The 18601-nt window shown below is 39.9% G+C and overlaps 1 protein-coding gene across 2 annotated transcripts in view; it reads right to left on the bottom strand.

Moving 5' to 3' along the window:
* The window catches only part of Pir (pirin), a 110622-nt gene that overhangs the window by 26788 nt on the left and 65233 nt on the right, over window positions 1–18601 (bottom strand). For both annotated transcript variants that reach the window (NM_001009474.1, XM_039099890.2), the window contains one exon: window positions 10485–10569. In NM_001009474.1, coding sequence (NP_001009474.1) covers window positions 10485–10569 — 85 coding nt within the window. The remainder of the gene's footprint in view (window positions 1–10484; window positions 10570–18601) is intronic.

An 18601-nucleotide genomic window follows, 5' to 3' on the forward strand; every position in this document is an offset into this window, starting at 1 on the left:
GAAAACCAAAAGAAGAGACAAGGAGCTGTAGATACAAGCCTCACCAACAGAATACAAGAGATGGAAGAGAGAATCTCAGGAGCAGAAGATTCCATAGAAATCACTGACTCAACTGTCAAAGATAATGTAAAGCGGAAAAAGCTACTGGTCCAAAACATAGGAAATCCAGGACTCAATGAGAAGATCAAACCTAAGGATAATAGGTATAGAAGAGAGTGAAGACTCCCAGCTCAAAGGACCAGTAAATATCTTCAACAAAATCATAGAAGAAAACTTCCCTAACCTAAAAAAAGAGATACCCATAGACATACAAGAAGCCTCCAGAACTCCAAATAGATTGGACCAGAAAAGAAACACCTCCCGTCACATAACAGTCAAAACACCAAACGCACAAAATAAAGAAAGAATATTAAAAGCAGTAAGGGAAAAAGGTCAAGTAACATATAAAGGCAGACCTATCAGAATCACACCAGACTTTTCGCCAGAAACTATGAAGGCCAGAAGATCCTGGACTGATGTCATACAGACCCTAAGAGAACACAAATGCCAGCCCAGGTTACTGTATCCTGCAAAACTCTCAATTAACATAGATGGAGAAACCAAGATATTCCATGACAAAACCAAATTTACACAATATCTTTCTACAAATCCAGCACTACAAAGGATAATAAATGGTAAAGCCCAACATAAGGAGGCAAGCTATACGCTAGAAGAAGCAAGAAACTAATCGTCTTGGCAACAAAACAAAGAGAGTGAAAGCACACAAACATAACCTCACATCCAAATATGAATATAACGGGAAGCAATAATCACTATTCCTTAATATCTGTCAACATCAATGGCCTCAACTCCCCAATAAAAAGACATAGATTAACAAACTGGATACGCAACGAGGACCCTGCATTCTGCTGCCTACAGGAAACACCTCAGAGACAAAGACAGACATTACCTCAGAGTGAAAGGCTGGAAAACAATTTTCCAAGCAAATGGTCAGAAGAAGCAAGCTGGAGTAGCCATTCTAATATAAAATAAAATCAATTTTCAACTAAAAGTCATCAAAAAAGATAAGGAAGGACACTTCATATTCATCAAAGGAAAAATCCACCAAGATGAACTCTCAATCCTAAATATCTATGCCCCAAATACAAGGGCACCTACATACGTAAAAGAAACCTTACTAAAGCTCAAAACACACATTGCACCTCACACAATAATAGTGGGAGATTACAACACCCCACTCTCATCTATGGACAGATCATGGAAACAGAAATTAAACAGAGATGTAGACAGACTAAGAGAAGTCATGAGCCAAATGGACTTAACGGATATTTATAGAACATTCTATCCTAAAGCAAAAGGATATACCTTCTCAACTCCTCATGGTACTTTCTCCAAAATTGACCATATAATTGGTCAAAAAATGGGCCTCAACAGGTACAGAAAGATAGAAATAATCCCATGCGTGCTATCGGACCACCAAGGCCTAAAACTGGTCTTCAATAACAATCAAGGAAGAATGCCCACATATACTTGGAAATTGAACAATGCTCTACTCAATGATAACCTGGTTAAGGAAGAAATAAAGAAAGAAATTAAAAACTTTTTAGAATTTAATGAAAATGAAGGTACAACATACCCAAACTTATGGGACACAATGAAAGCTGTGCTAAGAGGAAAACTCATAGCGCTGAGTGCCTGCAGAAAGAAACAGGAAAGAGCATATGTCAGCAGCTTGACAGCACACCTAAAAGCTCTAGAACAAAAAGAAGCAAATACACCCAGGAGGAATAGAAGGCAGGAAATAATCAAACTCAGAGCGGAAATCAACCAAGTAGAAACAAAAAGGACCATAGAAAGAATCAACAGAACCAAAAGTTGGTTCTTTGAGAAAATCAACAAGATAGATAAACCCTTAGCCAGACTAACAGAGGACACAGAGAGTGCGTCCAAATTAACAAAATCAGAAATGAAAAGGGAGACATAACTACAGATTCAGAGGAAATTCAAAAAATCATCAGATCTTAGTATAAAAGCCTATATTCAAGAAAACTTGAAAATCTACAGGAAATGGACAATTTCCTAGACAAATACCAGGTACCGAAGTTAAATCAGGAACAGATAAACCAGTTAAACAACCCCATAACTCCTAAGGAAATAGAAGCAGTCATTAAAGGTCCCCCAACCAAAAAGAGCCCAGGTCCAGACAGGTTTAGTGCAGAATTCTATCAGACCTTCATAGAAGACCTCATACCAATATTATCCAAACTATTCCACAAAATTGAAACAGATGGATCCCTACCGAATACCTTCTACGAAGCCACAATTACTCTTATACCTAAACCACACAAAGACACAACAAAGAAAGAGAACTTCAGACCAATTTCCCTTATGAATATCGACGCAAAAATACGCAACAAAATTCTGGCAAACCGAATCCAAGAGCACATCAAAACAATCATCCACCATGACCAAGTAGGCTTCATCCCAGGCATGCAGGGATGGTTTAATATACGGAAAACCATCAACGTGATCCATTATATAAACAAACTGAAAGAACAAAACCACATGATCATTTCATTAGACGCTGAGAAAGCATTTGACAAAATTCAACACCCCTTCATGATAAAAGTCCTGGAAAGAATAGGAATTCAAGGCCCATACCTGAACATAGTAAAAGCCATATACAGCAAACCAGTTGCTAACATTAAACTAAATGGAGAGAAACTTGAAGCAATCCCACTAAAATCAGGGACTAAACAAGGCTGCCCACTCTCTCCCTACTTATTCAATATAGTTCTTGAAGTTCTAGCCAGAGCAATCAGACAACAAAAGGAGGTCAAGGGGATACAGATCGGAAAAGAAGAAGTCAAAATATCACTATTTGCAGATGATATGATAGTATATTTAAGTGATCCCAAAAGTTCCACCAGAGAACTACTAAAGCTGATAAACAACTTCAGCAAAGTGGCTGGGTATAAAATTAACTCAAATAAATCAGTTGCCTTCCTCTATACAAAAGAGAAACAAGCCGAGAAAGAAATTAGGGAAACGACACCCTTCATAATAGACCCAAATAATATAAAGTACCTTGGTGTGACTTCAAAAAGCAAGTAAAAGATCTGTACAATAAGAACTTCAAGACACTGAAGAAGGAAATTGAAGAAGACCTCAGAAGATGGAAAGATCTCCCATGCTCATGGATTGGCAGGATTAATATAGTAAAAATGGCCATTTTACCAAAAGCGATCTACAGATTCAATGCAATCCCCATCAAAATACCAATCCAATTCTTCAAAGAGTTAGACAGAACAATTTGCAAATTCATCTGGAATAACAAAAAACCCAGGATAGCTAAAGCTATCCTCAACAATAAAAGGACTTCAGGGGGAATCACTATCCCTGAACTCAAGCAGTATTACAGAGCAATAGTGATAAAAACTGCATGGTATTGGTACAGAGACAGACAGATAGACCAGTGGAACAGAATTGAAGACCCAGAAATGAACCCACACACCTATGGGCACTTGATTTTTGACAAAGGAGCCAAAACCATCCAATGGAAAAAAGATAGCATTTTCAGCAAATGGTGCTGGTTCAACTGGAGGTCAACATGTAGAAGAATGCAGATCGATCCATGCTTATCACCCTGTACAAAGCTTAAGTCCAAGTGGATCAAGGACCTCCACATCAAAGCAGACACACTCAAACTAATAGAAGAAAAACTAGGGAAGCATCTGGAACACATGGGCACTGGAAAAAATTTCCTGAACAAAACACCAATGGCTTACGCTCTAAGATCAAGAATCGACAAATGGGATCTCATAAAACTGCAAAGCTTCTGTAAGGCAAAGGACACTGTGGTTAGGACAAAACGGCAACCAACAGATTGGGAAAAGATCTTTACCAATCCTACAACTGATAGAGGCCTTATATCCAAAATATACAAAGAACTCAAGAAGTTAGACCACATGGAGACAAATAACCCTATTAAAAAATGGGGCTCAGAGCTAAACAAAGAATTCACAGCTGAGGAATGCCGAATGGCTGAGAAACACCTAAAGAAATGTTCAACAGCTTTAGTCATAAGGGAAATGCAAATCAAAACAACCCTGAGATTTCACCTCACACCAGTGAGAATGGCTAAGATCAAAAACTCAGGGGAGAACAGATGCTGGCGAGGATGTGGAGAAAGAGGAACACTCCTCCATTGTTGGTGGGATTGCAAACTGGTACAACCATTCTGGAAATCAGTCTGGAGGATCCTCAGAAAATTGGACATTGAACTGCCTGAGGATCCAGCTATACCTCTCTTGGGCATATACCCAAAAGATGCCCCAACATATAAAAAAGACCCGTGCTCCACTATGTTCATTGCAGCCTTATTTGTAATAGCCAGAAACTGGAAAGAACCCAGATGCCCTTCAACAGAGGAATGGATACAGAAAATGTGGTACATCTACACAATGGAATATTACTCAGCTATCAAAAACAACGACTTTATGAAATTCGTAGGCAAATGGTTGGAACTGGAAAATATCATCCTGAGTGAGGTAGCCCAATCACAGAAAAACACACATGGTATGCACTCATTGATAAGTGGCTATTAGCCCAAATGCTTGAATTACCTAGATGCCTAGAACACATGAAACTCAAGACGGATGATCAAAATGTGAATGCTTCACTCCTTCTTTAAAAGGGGAACAAGAATACCCTTGGCAGGGAATAGGGAGGCAAAGATTAAAACAGACACAGAAGGAACACACATTCAGAGCCTGCCCCACATGTGGCCCATACATATACAGCCATCCAATTAGACAAGATGGATGAAGCAAAGAAGTGCAGACCGACAGGAGCCGGATGTAGATCGCTCCTGAGAGACACAGCCAGAATACAGCAAATACAGAGGCGAATGCCAGCAGCAAACCACTGAACTGAGAATAGGACCCCCGTTGAAGGAATCAGAGAAAGAACTGGAAGTGCTTGAAGGGGCTCGAGACCCCATATGTACAACAATGCCAAGCAACCAGAGCTTCCAGGGACTAAGCCACTACCTAAAGACTATACATGGACTGACCCTGGACTCTGACCTCATGGGTAGCAATGAATATCCTAGTAAGAGCACCAGTGGATGGGGAAGCCCTGGGTCCTGCTAAGACTGAACCCCCAGTGAACTAGGCTGGTGGGGGGAGGGCGGCAATGGGGGGAGGGTTGGGAGGGGAACACCCATAAGGAAGGGGAGGGGGGAGGGGGATGTTTGCCCGGATACCGGGAAAGGGAATAACACTCGAAATGTATATAAGAAATACTCGTTAATAAAAAAAAAAGACCGTAAATAAGAAATACCCAAGTTAATAAAGATAAAAAATAAAATAAAAAACATAAAAGTATCAAAAATAAAAAAGAGCTTAAAGACCATGTATATTTATTACAGGATAGAAATAGTTCAGAAAAGTGAGGTGTAAAAAGGAGATGTTTGTAATGCAAATAACTGACAATGACTAGACCTCAGAATGGATGGAGTTGGTATAAAGCAATATGAAAAACAGATCTAGCTCACCCAAAGTAAAATAATAGAAAATATTTTGCTGGATAAACTTATATTTCTGCTTCCGGTTCATGATCATCAATGCTTGAAACACTAATTGGTTTATATCCATAACTGTTAAATGGATGCCATCATTATGAGGGAAGGTATGATCAACTACTCTAATGCCTTACTACTAAGCGCTTTGTCAGGCTCTATACTTAGTAATAGTGTAGTAGACTACTTAATTCATTTTACAATCACGATTACAGACATGCCCACAGGCTGAGTTGAGTATTTGGTATAGTGAATAAAACTAACATTTTATCTTTAATAACCCCCTTCAATCCACAATTCTACATGTATTATTCATGTTCAGGGCCCCTCTTTGACAGCAGAGACACTGTACAGAAGACAGGCAAGAGCTCTGAGAGACCCCCCCTGTGTATTTCTCTAATATGTTTGAATATTATTCAAATCATTAAAGGCATCACAATGAGCTGAGGATGTGGTTCAGAGCCAAAGCATTTGTCTATCATGCATGAGGTCCTGGGTTCCAGCCTCAGTATGAAAATAAGTCATAAATTAGAGTGGAGAAAATCATTACTCATTTTTGAGACACTGGCCATTTGAAAAGTGACTTATACTTTTGCACAGAATCGGAACATTTTATTTTAGTTGTTCTAATTTCATTTCTATTGCTGTACTAAAAACACCCTGACAAAAAGCAATCTGGGGAAGAAAGGGTGTTTATGGCTTATAGTTACAGCTTACAGTCCATCATTTCAGGGACACTGCACACAATCAAGACCAAAGACAAATGGAGTACTCATAAGCCGCCTGCCTGCCCACCTGACTGCCTACTTGCTTGCTTTGAGCTGGCTTTCTTCATTCTTACAAAGCCCACAGCCCAGCCCATGAAATGGTGCTACTTGAATTCAGGATGGGTCTTTCCACATCAATTAACAATCAAGACAATCCCTCACAGACATGCTCACAGATAGCCGGATCTAAATGATGATCATTGAGATGCCCTTGCCAAGTGATCTCAGGTTGTGGCAAGTTGATAGCTAAAGCAAACCAGCACAGTGGTGAACTCTATGATGAGCCCATGATTCCTGCCTCCTGCTGTTGTCATATTAATAATAACAATCCAAAACCATCTCTCTAAGTGTGACCTGTACCTAGTGACTTACTTAAGGCTAGTACAGCAAAAATAACAGGGTGTAGCTTTGGAGGTTGTTTTTTCTCTTTTGTTCCCCCACATGCATGTTTTGATGAAAACAAGGGCCATGTGAGCCAGCCTATAGAGAGACTCAAGTGACAGGGAACAAGGAACAGACTTGAGCCAGTGAATCCTGCCAACATTCACATGATCATGAGTTTGGAAGTATCTCTTTTCCATCACAGCTAAGGATGGCAAAGATATTGGTTGACACCTTCATTACAGCTTTGTAGCAGTGTGCCTGGGCCAGAGAACACAACCATGATAGGAGATTATACAAATAGTCTTAAAGCATCAAGTTCCAGATTGATTTGTTATACAATCATATAGGTAACTGGGCTACAAAGTACAGGAGGATACAAATGAAAAAAGCCACATGCAAAAGGTAAGTAATTTAAGCATGTTATTGGTACCAGAAAACCATGCATTCTTTCATGGCCAGGCAAGATAGGGGCTGTGATTTATTAGACACTGTTGTGTCTGATAAACTGGGAACATATAGCTACAAAAGGAAGAGGTATCTTCTCTCAGCCCATATAGTTTGTTCATGAGTGTTTAAGCATATTTTGTATCCATAGGCAATTTGTACAATAAGATTCACCTAAAGATAAACTATTTAGTCTGGTATTAATGTTTAGTATTTCTAGTATGACTTTCAACATTACAATGTCATACACACACACACACACACACACACACACACATGCTGAATTATTGAAGGCTTGGGGTAGAAGTTACCTGATATTCTTCCCTCAACTTACTGTCTATGCTATCATCATCGTCATCATTATCTTTATTATCATCATTATCAAACACTATAAAAGAAGCAGAATGCTGCAGCCAAATCTTTCTGTGCCACAAACCTTTGGGTGGAAAATGGAGTGTGCCTTTATTAAATAAAATGACATATTAAGCAATGCTACAAGGAAAGTTTTATTTATTTATTTATTTATTTATTTATTTGTTTGTTTGTTTGTTTGTTTGTTTGTTTTTGAAGGCAGGTTTATTGGGAAGTTGCTCTCAGGCAAGCAAATTCACTGGTCCCAAGGACTGAGGCCAGGCAAGTTGCCATGGGAAAAGGGGAAGGGGGAGAGGAGGGAAAGAGAAAGAAAAGGAGTATGGGCAGTGAGAGAAGAGAAGGAGAAGGAAAATTTTAATAGCAACAAATTTACAACAGTAAAATGTATAGTAACATATTACTTACATATAAAAAATTTACCTAAAGGCACCCTAATGTAAGTATTAGTACACAGTATTGAAATCCACTTTCAAATCTGCATGGGAAGGTGGCATCTCTTTTCTCCTCCCTTCCAAGGCAGATACACACACACACACACACACACACACACACACACACACACACACATATATGTGTATACTGACATGGATTCAGATGATATATTATTTTCCCATTGTCACTGCAAGAATCATACTAATATCACTCTGCTTCTAAGTCATAGCTCCTCTTCCTCTGAGTGTCCTGATACCATTTTTCATTTTCATAGCCTCTGATGATGAAAACATGCCCACCTGGATTACCTAGGCTAATTGCTCACCATTCGTTGGGTTCTATTCCTGTAGCAGTACTAAGACAATCGATTTCAAAAAGTAGAAAGTTAACTTGGCTCACGATTTAGAAAAGTGGTTCTCAACCTGTAGATTGTGACCCCTTTGGCAAACTATCTCCAAAAATATTTGCTTTATGATTCATAACTCTAGTAAAACTACAGTTATGGAGTATCAATGAAAATAATTTTATGGCTGGGCTCAGCACAACGTGAGGAAGATTGAGAACTACTTGTTTAGAGGTTTCAGTCCAGGACCAGTTGGTCCTGGTCTTACATGAGGTAGTACAATACGGTGAACATGAATGGCAGAGGAAGCTTCTCACTTCATAGCAGCCAAAAAAAAAAAAAAAAGAATATATATGGAAAGAGAGAGAAGGAGGCCTCAGTATCTCCCTCGAGGGCACATCCTCAAAAATCTAACCTCCCCCAGGTACAAACTCCCAGAGTTGCCCCAAAGCACCATAGCCTAAGGATCTAGTCTTTAATACACAGATCCAAACTATAGAACACCCCCTCTCAAGAGGCTTAAATTACTCATATGGTCAACGTTCCCCCTTTTAGACAGTCTCAAGTAGCTCAGCTGGCCTTGTATTCACTATGTAGGTGAGCGATGCCCTTGAACTCCTGATCCCCCTGCTTTTGTGTCTACCTCCTCACTGTTGTGATTACACATCCACATTAAATACATGTGGCATTTCTTCTATTTCTCCTGTCATTTTGAGACAAGGTCTCATGTAGCCTAGAGTAGCTTCAAATTTTCTATGTAGCAAAGGATGACTTTAACTTGCCTAAGCTTCCCAGGATCTGGGATTAAAGTGAGCCCCATCATACATAGCTGCAAAGTCCCCTTTGGCATGTAGCACAGTCTTAGGACCTGGAAATTAGTAAATGAACATCCTGAGGGAAGGAGGACATAATTTCAGAGCAGTACACTCTGTGTTGTCTGAAGATAGTTTTGTTATCAATTTATCGACACCATAAAGAAAAGTTTAAAAAGAAAGAAAAGGTTCACTGAATGGAAAATGTCACACATCATAATAGTTCTCTATTATTAACACTCTAATCCATGCTATAAAGTACCCAGAATCAGAGGTGTTGTGTAGAAAGGTAGAGAAAATAAATGGAGTGGTTGTGGAGGGACAAATGTTGATACTATCAGTTAGTATACAAAGGGGCTCTGAAGATCAGAAAAAGAAAGATATATTCCAAGAAATTGTAGTTTATATCCTTCATGATGAATGATAACAATACTGTTGAAACATCAGTTTACAGCAAGAAAAATCAGATTGCCTTTCAAGAGATGTTGAAAGTCACCGTGCAAAAAGGAGACCCTATGTATTCTTGTTTTAGCCAAGAGCTAATGGGAAAAATATGTGGCCAACGCAAAAGAAATCTGGTACTGTCAGAAACTCGACAAATTGGATTCTTTGTAAATGATGCATCATCAGGCTCAATTCCTGATATCAACTGTCTTCCAAATCCCCATTGCATAAAACATCTGTTTTCTGCAAGATTAGCACAACCCAACGGACATGTGCCTAGCTCAAAGGCAACTAAGAGGTGGTAAAAAATGATTCTAATGTTATTTATGGGAAAGAATTCAGATAAAATATGGTAGGGTTCAGGAAAATCATATCCAGGCTCCCCCTTAATTGTGTTTTCCTTGGGACACAGGCATTTTCCTGGTTATCAGAGATAGGATGGTAGCAATGTGTGCGTCCATTCTGTCCAATTAGTCCAGTAATGACATGACTAATTCAACATTAAATTCGACTGGTCATGCCAGAAGGCAAACACAACCCAGATATCCATGTCACATCACTTTACCATAAGTAACAACACCATCGAATATGATAAACTAAACATGTCTGGGCCACAGCCAACGGACCACACATTTCAAGGAATATTTGATGCAACAAAGCATCCAAACAAAATGAATTTAGACAGTACTTGAAGCTGTGATGGAATTTGACCTAGAAAAAAGAGAGAAGGGGTGACCTTGATTGAAGTAACTTTACAATAAAATACAAACTGCTTAAATTGATACCTAGTATGTCTGAATATAGACAGCGAATATCGTTGAAACTGCAAATAAATAAGCGGCTGATTGGGCTTTCATTTGGCTGTTCTTCCTGGCATGGCTACCAAATTCCAGAAACCGCCATACCTTTAGGAATAGGCTGGGAATGCTTTGCTCCTTGGTCCAACTTGAAGTCCAGATATAAGGTTGGTGTGCGAGTGTAAACCTTCGACTGAAAAAAAAAAAAAAGAGAAACCATCAAAAGTTTTCTATGAATGTTTCTTTTAAAAACATGTATGTGTATATATGGTGTGTGGGGGGGCATGTGTTTGCCATAGCATGTGAGTGGAGGTCAGAAGACAACTTTGGTATTGGTCCTTATCTTTTGCCTTCCTTAAGACAGAATCTCTGTTTGCTGCCGTTCTGTTTATTCCAGGCTAGGTGGCCCTCAAGCTTCCAGGGATTCTCTGGTGACCACTTCCCATCTTACCACAAGAATTCTGGGATGGCTGACATGTGCCACTGAGTCTGGCTTTTATATAGATTCCAGGGATCCAAATGCAAGTTGTGAGGCATTCATGGCAAGTGTTTTTCCTAACTGCATCATCTCCTTGTTCCCAGGATAAGATTTCTTCCTTCAGCTCAGTCTTTCTGTAGTAGGCCTGGGCCCATTACATTTATGCCTCGCTTCTTCCTTGCTTTACAATATTATCAGCAAGCTAATTTCAATAAGGTATTTATCTCCCTGCAGCTCCAAGGGCCCCCTACATTAGGATTTTGATTGGCCCATATTTGTTCAAATTTTGTCATGTTTAGTCTTACAGTTGATATGGAAAGTCATTTTATGCCTAGATACATATATAATACACAGGACTTAAAGCCATTTCTACATTGAAATTCAAATAAAAAACTTGAATATTACTTTTCATCATTTGCACCTTTTGCAGAGGGAAAAAAGTGCTGGCTGGCCACCTGCTGGTTTTACAAAATTTCAACTCCAAAGTAAGACAAACTAGATCAGGGCTTTCAGGGTAAACAGTGGTTTTGATTTCATCAACAGCTCTGCGGAGTCGGTGATTCAGTATGATGCTATCCTGAATTGTGAGCTCACACGGAAGTCTAAGGGATTAACACTTGCTGTAAACTACCATGTCGCATTGCTCGCACAAAGCCCCAGTGGTTATTCAATTTTGGTTGTTGTTTTGTTTTACTTAAAAATGCACAGGAAAATGAAAAAAAAAAACATAGAATGCTGAGCTTCGAGAAAACATGGAGTGACTGACAGGCTTCATACATGGCTGTTGGGACTGCAATTTAGTGTAAACACTAGAAAAAATACGGTTGACATGTAATCCAGATGAATATAGGCGTAACTTTCGACCCAACAATCGCACTTGTGAGTGTATTTCCAGCACAAATATCCACCAGAAGACACACCGAGGAAGCTTAACAGCCCCAACCTGGGAATCTCAACATAAGGACTATTTCCCACAAATAATAGAATAGATAACTGGATAATAATACAATGGAGCAGTGAACTGGGATGGGTGAGAAATAAACCCAATTTATGCAACAACTCAGAGGCAGCGTGGAAGCAAAAAATTGAGCAAATCAAGGCCAATTTCACACCTCTAAAGTTCAGAACAAGGCAAAATTAGCATATGATGTCAGAAGTCACAAAAAGTGGTTGAGAAGGTTAACTGGTCGGCTGCATGAAGGAGCTCCACAAAAGAAGAAAAACACCAAGAAGACCCAGGGGAATTATGCTGTTCGGTCTGGCTGCTTATTTCATGGATATTTTGACTTGGTGAAGATTCTCCAAGTTGTGCTCTCAAGTTGTGCACTTTTCTAAATATAAAGTGTATGTTCATAAAAAAAAACCTCAGATGAAAACCACACCTTGTAACTAGATATGAAGGAAGAATCTAGAGTCCGGAATTACTTATTACCATTGATAAGGACATGATTTTGGAGATTTTGGAATCTGCATATGGACAGTTCTGCTTTTTTCAACATTGAGTCTTCAGGACCAATCCACAGAGACTGTGATATAGCCAGCATTTTAATAGACACTGAAGGACGTTTCACAGTGTGTAACCATGTGTAATTCCAAGTGTAACCATGCATTCATTGACACTATACATATACATTAATATTTTTACCTGGGCTGGAGAGATGGCTCAATGGTTAGAGCACTGACTGCTCTTCCAGAGGTCCTGAGTTCAATTCCCAGCAACCACATGGTGGCTCACAACCATCTGTAATGGGATCCGATGCCCTCTTCTGGTGTGTCTGAAGACAGTGACAGTGTACTTATATAAAATAAATAAATAAATATTTTATAAAAAATATTTTTACCTATATGTAGTCTCCCTGCCTGTCTTCAGGACAAATGAATTTGGTATGGTCAAAGAATACGTCTTTGTATTAAATTAGAATTATAAATCATGAGGACAAACTAAGGATTTTTCCCCTCTATGTAAGTATCCTGTAGTTGTCTTAGGCTTTCGGTTGTTCTGGTTTCACATGGTGTGAAAGATAAAGCCTGCATTCATTCAGTTTCAAAGACTAGAGCAACGAACCCCCGGTACACACCTAAATGAAACCAGAAAGCCCCGTAACATCAAGTGCAACTTGAAGCTAAAGATTTACAACCACTCTGAAGAGTATTAAGTATACATGAAACAAATGTAGCACACACGGGGCATGAGCTCTGGTTGTCTAGGGTCATTTGGTATGTAAGGCACCATCTGGAAGAAGACTGTTTTCAGTCAAAGATGACTTCTAAAGTTACCTCTTAAAAGATCAATAGTGCACTTCACATAGTATCAGATGACCCCTCTGTTCAGGCAGCACTGAACTCTTTCAAAAGTTCCTAGTTCAGCTTAAGTATCTTTTCCAACCTCTGCCTCAGGAACAGAGTTGGTAGCCCTACCCAACCTACAGCAAACAGATACCCAGCAAACAGGTTAACACAAAGAGATGCTTGGCTTAATTTTCACTAGCATGCTCCCAGAATGCAGGCATCTTGAGGGGGAAGGCAGGAATATTGTTTAGTATATTGTTTTGCCCTGGTCATTAGCAATGGACCCATCTCCTTTTTTTTTTAAATCTTTATTAACTTGAGTATTTCTTATTTACATTTCGAGTGTTATTCCCTTTTCCGGTTTCCGGGCAAACATCCCCCTCCCCCCTCCCCTTCTTTATGGGTGTTCCCCTCCCCATCCTCCCCCCATTGCCGCCCTCCCCCCAACAGTCTAGTTCACTGGGGGTTCAGTCTTAGCAGGACCCAGGGCTTCCCCTTCCACTGGTGCTCTTACTAGGATATTCATTGCTACCTAGGAGGTTGGAGCCCAGGGTCAGTCCATGAATAGTCTTTGAGGACCCATCTTCTTTTGGGTTTAATGCACTCATCAAAGGATCTTATGGGGAGTCTTGGCTGGAGTTTAACTCTATTCAGGGCTTGTAGTTCTCCACTAGAAAATGAATGTGCTTTTCCATCGTGTAATTTTTTTCAATTACCGTTATGATTTCTGAGACTAAGGCTGAAGAGAAGGGAGAATGTGGCTTGGATGAGGAAGGGCCCTGGAGGTGTGGACAGCCATGGGCTAACTGACTACATTCTCAGCCCCAAGTGTCCACATTGCTTTGCCCTCCTGGTTGTCTGATTTGCTTTCTTCCTGCCTCCAGCACCTCGCATAATCCACTCTATAAGGAAGCCTTTCTAAGTACTTTCTCTCTAAGATGCAACCAGGTGTACACAACACTCACGCGTTTTGTATTTGTTATATGGATTCATTTGAAAAATTTGAATAGGGGCCAAGGGGAAGGTTTATAGAGCCACAGATATAGTGTTGCAGTGACAAAGGGGACTCAATGAAATATTTACTATTCATTTTAATTGCAATGAAATATTTACTATTCATTTTAATTGCTTTTTGCAAGACTAAAATATAATTTCCACTCTAAAATCCCTTTGTATTGGAAATTGTATCAAAGAGATCAATGTAATATATTATGAACAATCAACTATCTACTCACCAAACCTAAATGCATAATTTTATTCTTTTATTCCCGTGAATGTGTGTAGGTACACTGTAACACTAATTTTTTAAGCCTTATTTTTAATGATGGTTCTTAAACACTTTAACCTCCCTTCTAGCCCACCACCCAGCAGAGGTATTGGGAAAGAAGGATACGGGGGAAGTGGACCTGTTTAGAAAGGCTTTGAAACCAGTCCTATCTGTGCTGTCTGGAAATCAGCAGTTCAGCTCGTAGGTGAGCAGTAGTAGCTCGGTTCATTCTCAAACACTTCATGGATACACCAACAGTACAATTCAGCAGAGTCAGGTTAGCAACAGAGGTGACATGACCTAGCAGATACAGCCAGGCCTCAGCCTCAGCACAAGTTGGCAGGAGGAACCAGGGAGGAACACCAAGAAAACTTCCAGGCTATATCTCTCTCAGTGAAGTGAAGATCTAGGAGACCAACAAGGGTTACACAGCTAGCTCGACCAGAAAAACCAAGCTCAACCTCCATCACTGTCCGTTGAGTCCTATTTATATCTCTCCAAACATTACATGTCCTCCACAGATCTTGCCTCAGCACATGCGTCTCTCTCTCTTGGCTGACATCACTCTGTCAGTCTGAGGAAGAAGCAAGAAACTGCAGTACACCACCAGAAGTTTTTGGTGCGTTTCTTTCCATGGAATCCCAACAAATGCAGCTCAACTATGCAATGTAAGGTGGACCGATACATGCATGTTGTTAGTGAAGAACCTTTAATCACATGTCCTTTCACACGTTTGCATTAGCAGAGCATCCTTTCTCCTGTGTCTCTGCTTCACCCAAATGTTCTTTCACACGTCTGCCTTATCTTTTCACCTGTGTCCACTTCAGGGAAAAATTCCTTTACGCTTGCCCAACAAAGAACCATCCAACCCTTTCCCAAAGAACCTTTGTTTCCACTTCAATGCACATATGTATCCACAATACAATTTTTGTTGTTGTTGTTGTTGTTGTTGTTGTTGAAAAGTGAGGAGGTCTCATTTCCCCAATGTAGGGGAGTACCGGGATTGAGGTGAGAGTGGGTAGGTGGGAGTGGGAACATTCTCACAGAAGCAGGGGGAGTGGGGATGGAGTATGGGAGAGGAGGGAAGGAGGTTACATTTGAAATGTAAATACATAAAATATCCAATAAAAATAAAATTTAAAAAGAAAAGAAAAGCAAGTAGAATTTGCTTATTTTTACTGTCGCATCTCTCTGGGAACACAGTGGAGACAGCAAACATAAGTTGTGTTTATTCAACTCGAAAACAATAATGCCAATCTCACATGCACTTTGAAAAACTCTGTGCTTGCCATCCCCATCAAAATCCCAACTCAATTCTTCATAGAATTAGAGAGAGCAATTTACAAATTCATTTGGAAAAGCAAAAAACCCAGGTTAGTGAAAACTATCCTAAAAAAAAAAAAAAAAAAAAAAAAAAAAAAACTTCTGAGGGAATCACCAAACTTGCCCTGAAGCTGTATTGCAGAGCGATCGTGATTAAACAAACAAACTGCATGGTATTGGTACAGAGACAGGCAGATAGATCAGTGGAACAGAACTGAAGACCCAGAAAAGAACCCACACACCTATGGTCACTTGATCTTTGACAAAGGAGCTAAAACTAAATAATTGAAAAGAAGACAGCATTTTCAACTAATGGTGCTGATTCAACTGGAGGTCAGCATGGAGAAGAACGCAAATTGACCCATTCTTATCTCCTTATACAAAGCTTAAGTTCAAGTGGATCAAAGACCTCCACATAAAACCAGATACACTGAAACTAATACAAGAGAAAAGTGGGGGACAACCTCAAACACATGGGCACTGGGGAAAATTTCCTGAACAGAACACCAATGGCTTATGCTCTAAAATCAAGAATTAACAAATGGGACCTCATAAAACTACAAAGCTTCTGTAAGGCAAAGGACACTGTCACTAGGACAAAATGGCAACCAACAGATTGGGAAAAGGTCTTTACCAAGCCTACATCTGATAGAGGGCTAATATCTAACATATACAAAGAACTCAAGAAATTAGACTCCAGAGAATCAAATAATCCTATTAAAATTGGGGTACAGACATAAACAAAGAATTCCCAACTGAAGAATACTGAATGGCTGAGAAACACCTAAGGAAAGGTCATCAGGGAAATGCAAATCAAAACAACCCTGAGATTCCATCTCACACCAGCCAGAATGGCTAAGATAAAAAACTCTGGCGACAGCAGATGCTGGAGAGGCTGTGGAGAAAGAGGAACACTCCTTCATTATTGGTGGGATTGCAAGCTGGTATAACCACTCTGGAAATCAGTCTGGAGGATCCTCAGAAAATTGGACATTGAACTACCTGAGGACCCAGCTATACCTCTCTTGGGCATATACCCAAAAGATGCTCCAACATATAGCAAAGACACGTGCTCCACTATATTCATAGCAGCCTTATTTATAATAGCCAGAAGCTGGAAAGAACCCAGATGCCCTTCAACAGAGGAATGGATTTGAAAAATGTGGTACATCTACACAATGGAGTACTACTCAGCTATCAAAAACAATGACTTCATGAAATTCTTAGGCAAATGAATGGCTAGAGAGTGTCATCCTGAGTGAGATAACCCAATCACAAAAGAACACAGGTGGTATGCACTCACTGATAAGTGGATATTAGCCCAAAAGCTTGGAACACATAAGAAAAAACTCACAGGCCACATGAAACTCAAGAAGGATGACCAAAGTGCAGATGCTTCAGTCTTTCTTAAAAGGCAGAACAAAATAATCACGTGAGGAAATACAGGGACAAAGATTGGAGCTGGGACTGAAGAAAAGGTTATTCAGAGACTGCCCCACCTGGGGATCCATCCCATATGCTACCACCAAACCCAGTCACTATTGCTGATGCTAAGAAATGCTTGCTGACAGGAGCCAGATATGGGTGTACCCTGATAGGCTCTGCCAGAGTCCTATTGATACAGATGAGGACGTTTGCAACTAACAATTGGACTGAACAAGGGGACCCCAGTGGAGGAGTTAGAGAAAAGACTGAAGGAGCTGAGGGGGTTTGCAACACCATAGGAAGAATAACAAAATCAACCAACCAGACCCCACCAGAGCTCCAGGGACTAAACCACCAACCAATGAGTACACATCGAGGGACTCATGGCTCTAGTCACATATGTAGCAGAGGATGGCATTGTCCAACATCAATAGGAGAAGCCCTTGGTCCTGTGAAGGCTCATTTCCCCAGTGTAGGGGAGTGCCAGAGCATTGAGGTTGGAGTAGGTGGGAGTGGAAGCATCCTCATAGAAGCAGGGGAGGGCATGGGTATGGAGGAGTGGGGAAAGGAGATAGCATTTGGAATGTAAATACATAAAATATCTAAGAAATATAAAATTTAAAACATATATATTGGCAAAAACATATTTAAAATCATCAGTGATTAATAAATATCATCAATGCAGAAATAGTTTAAATAAATGGCTTATTCAAACTGCAATTCAACAAAGAAGTCTATGTTTGAATTAGGTAACATACACCAAATGATTTTTGAAAATAAGATTTACCTTTTTTTAAAAAAATGGTGTGTGTGTGTGTGTGTGTGTGTGTGTGTGCGCGCGCGTATGTGTGTGTGTGTCCCTGCATATGAGTGCATGTGTCCAAAGAGAGGTTGGATACTGTGGAACTGAAATTACAAGCAGTTGTGAGCCACCTGATGTTGGGTGCTGAACTGAACTCAGGTCCCCACAAAGAATAGTATACACTTTTAACCACTGGGCTCTCTCTCCAGCCATTTTAGGTTCTTTTTAATCTATAGTAATTCCATTTTTTTCCCAAAACATGTTTCTTGTGAGTATTTTTTTATTTTAAAAAACCTTGAATTCCCCATTTTGTGGAGTTTGCTGATTCAGTGTTCCTATATCACCAAACATCCCCGTGTCCATAGTATTTCCAATAAACTAACTGTTAGAGGTCCGGTCAGATTCATATTCAATTCTTTTCAAAAGAATCTAGAAGCAGCTGTAAATGTCTACCAGAAGACAATGAGCAAACAGCTTTCTCTGTCTGGGGATAACAACAGTGATTAGTGGGGATTCAGAAATTGTCAGCCTAATTCTTTTTTCTTTTAAAATTTCATCTTTATGGTCCAACTGTGGTGGAACATTCCTTTAATCCCAGCACTGGGAAGGCAGAGGCAGGCAGACCTATGAGTTTGAGGTCA

The sequence above is a fragment of the Rattus norvegicus genome, chromosome X (genome assembly GCF_036323735.1).
Source record: "Rattus norvegicus strain BN/NHsdMcwi chromosome X, GRCr8, whole genome shotgun sequence".
NCBI lineage: Eukaryota > Metazoa > Chordata > Mammalia > Rodentia > Muridae > Rattus > Rattus norvegicus.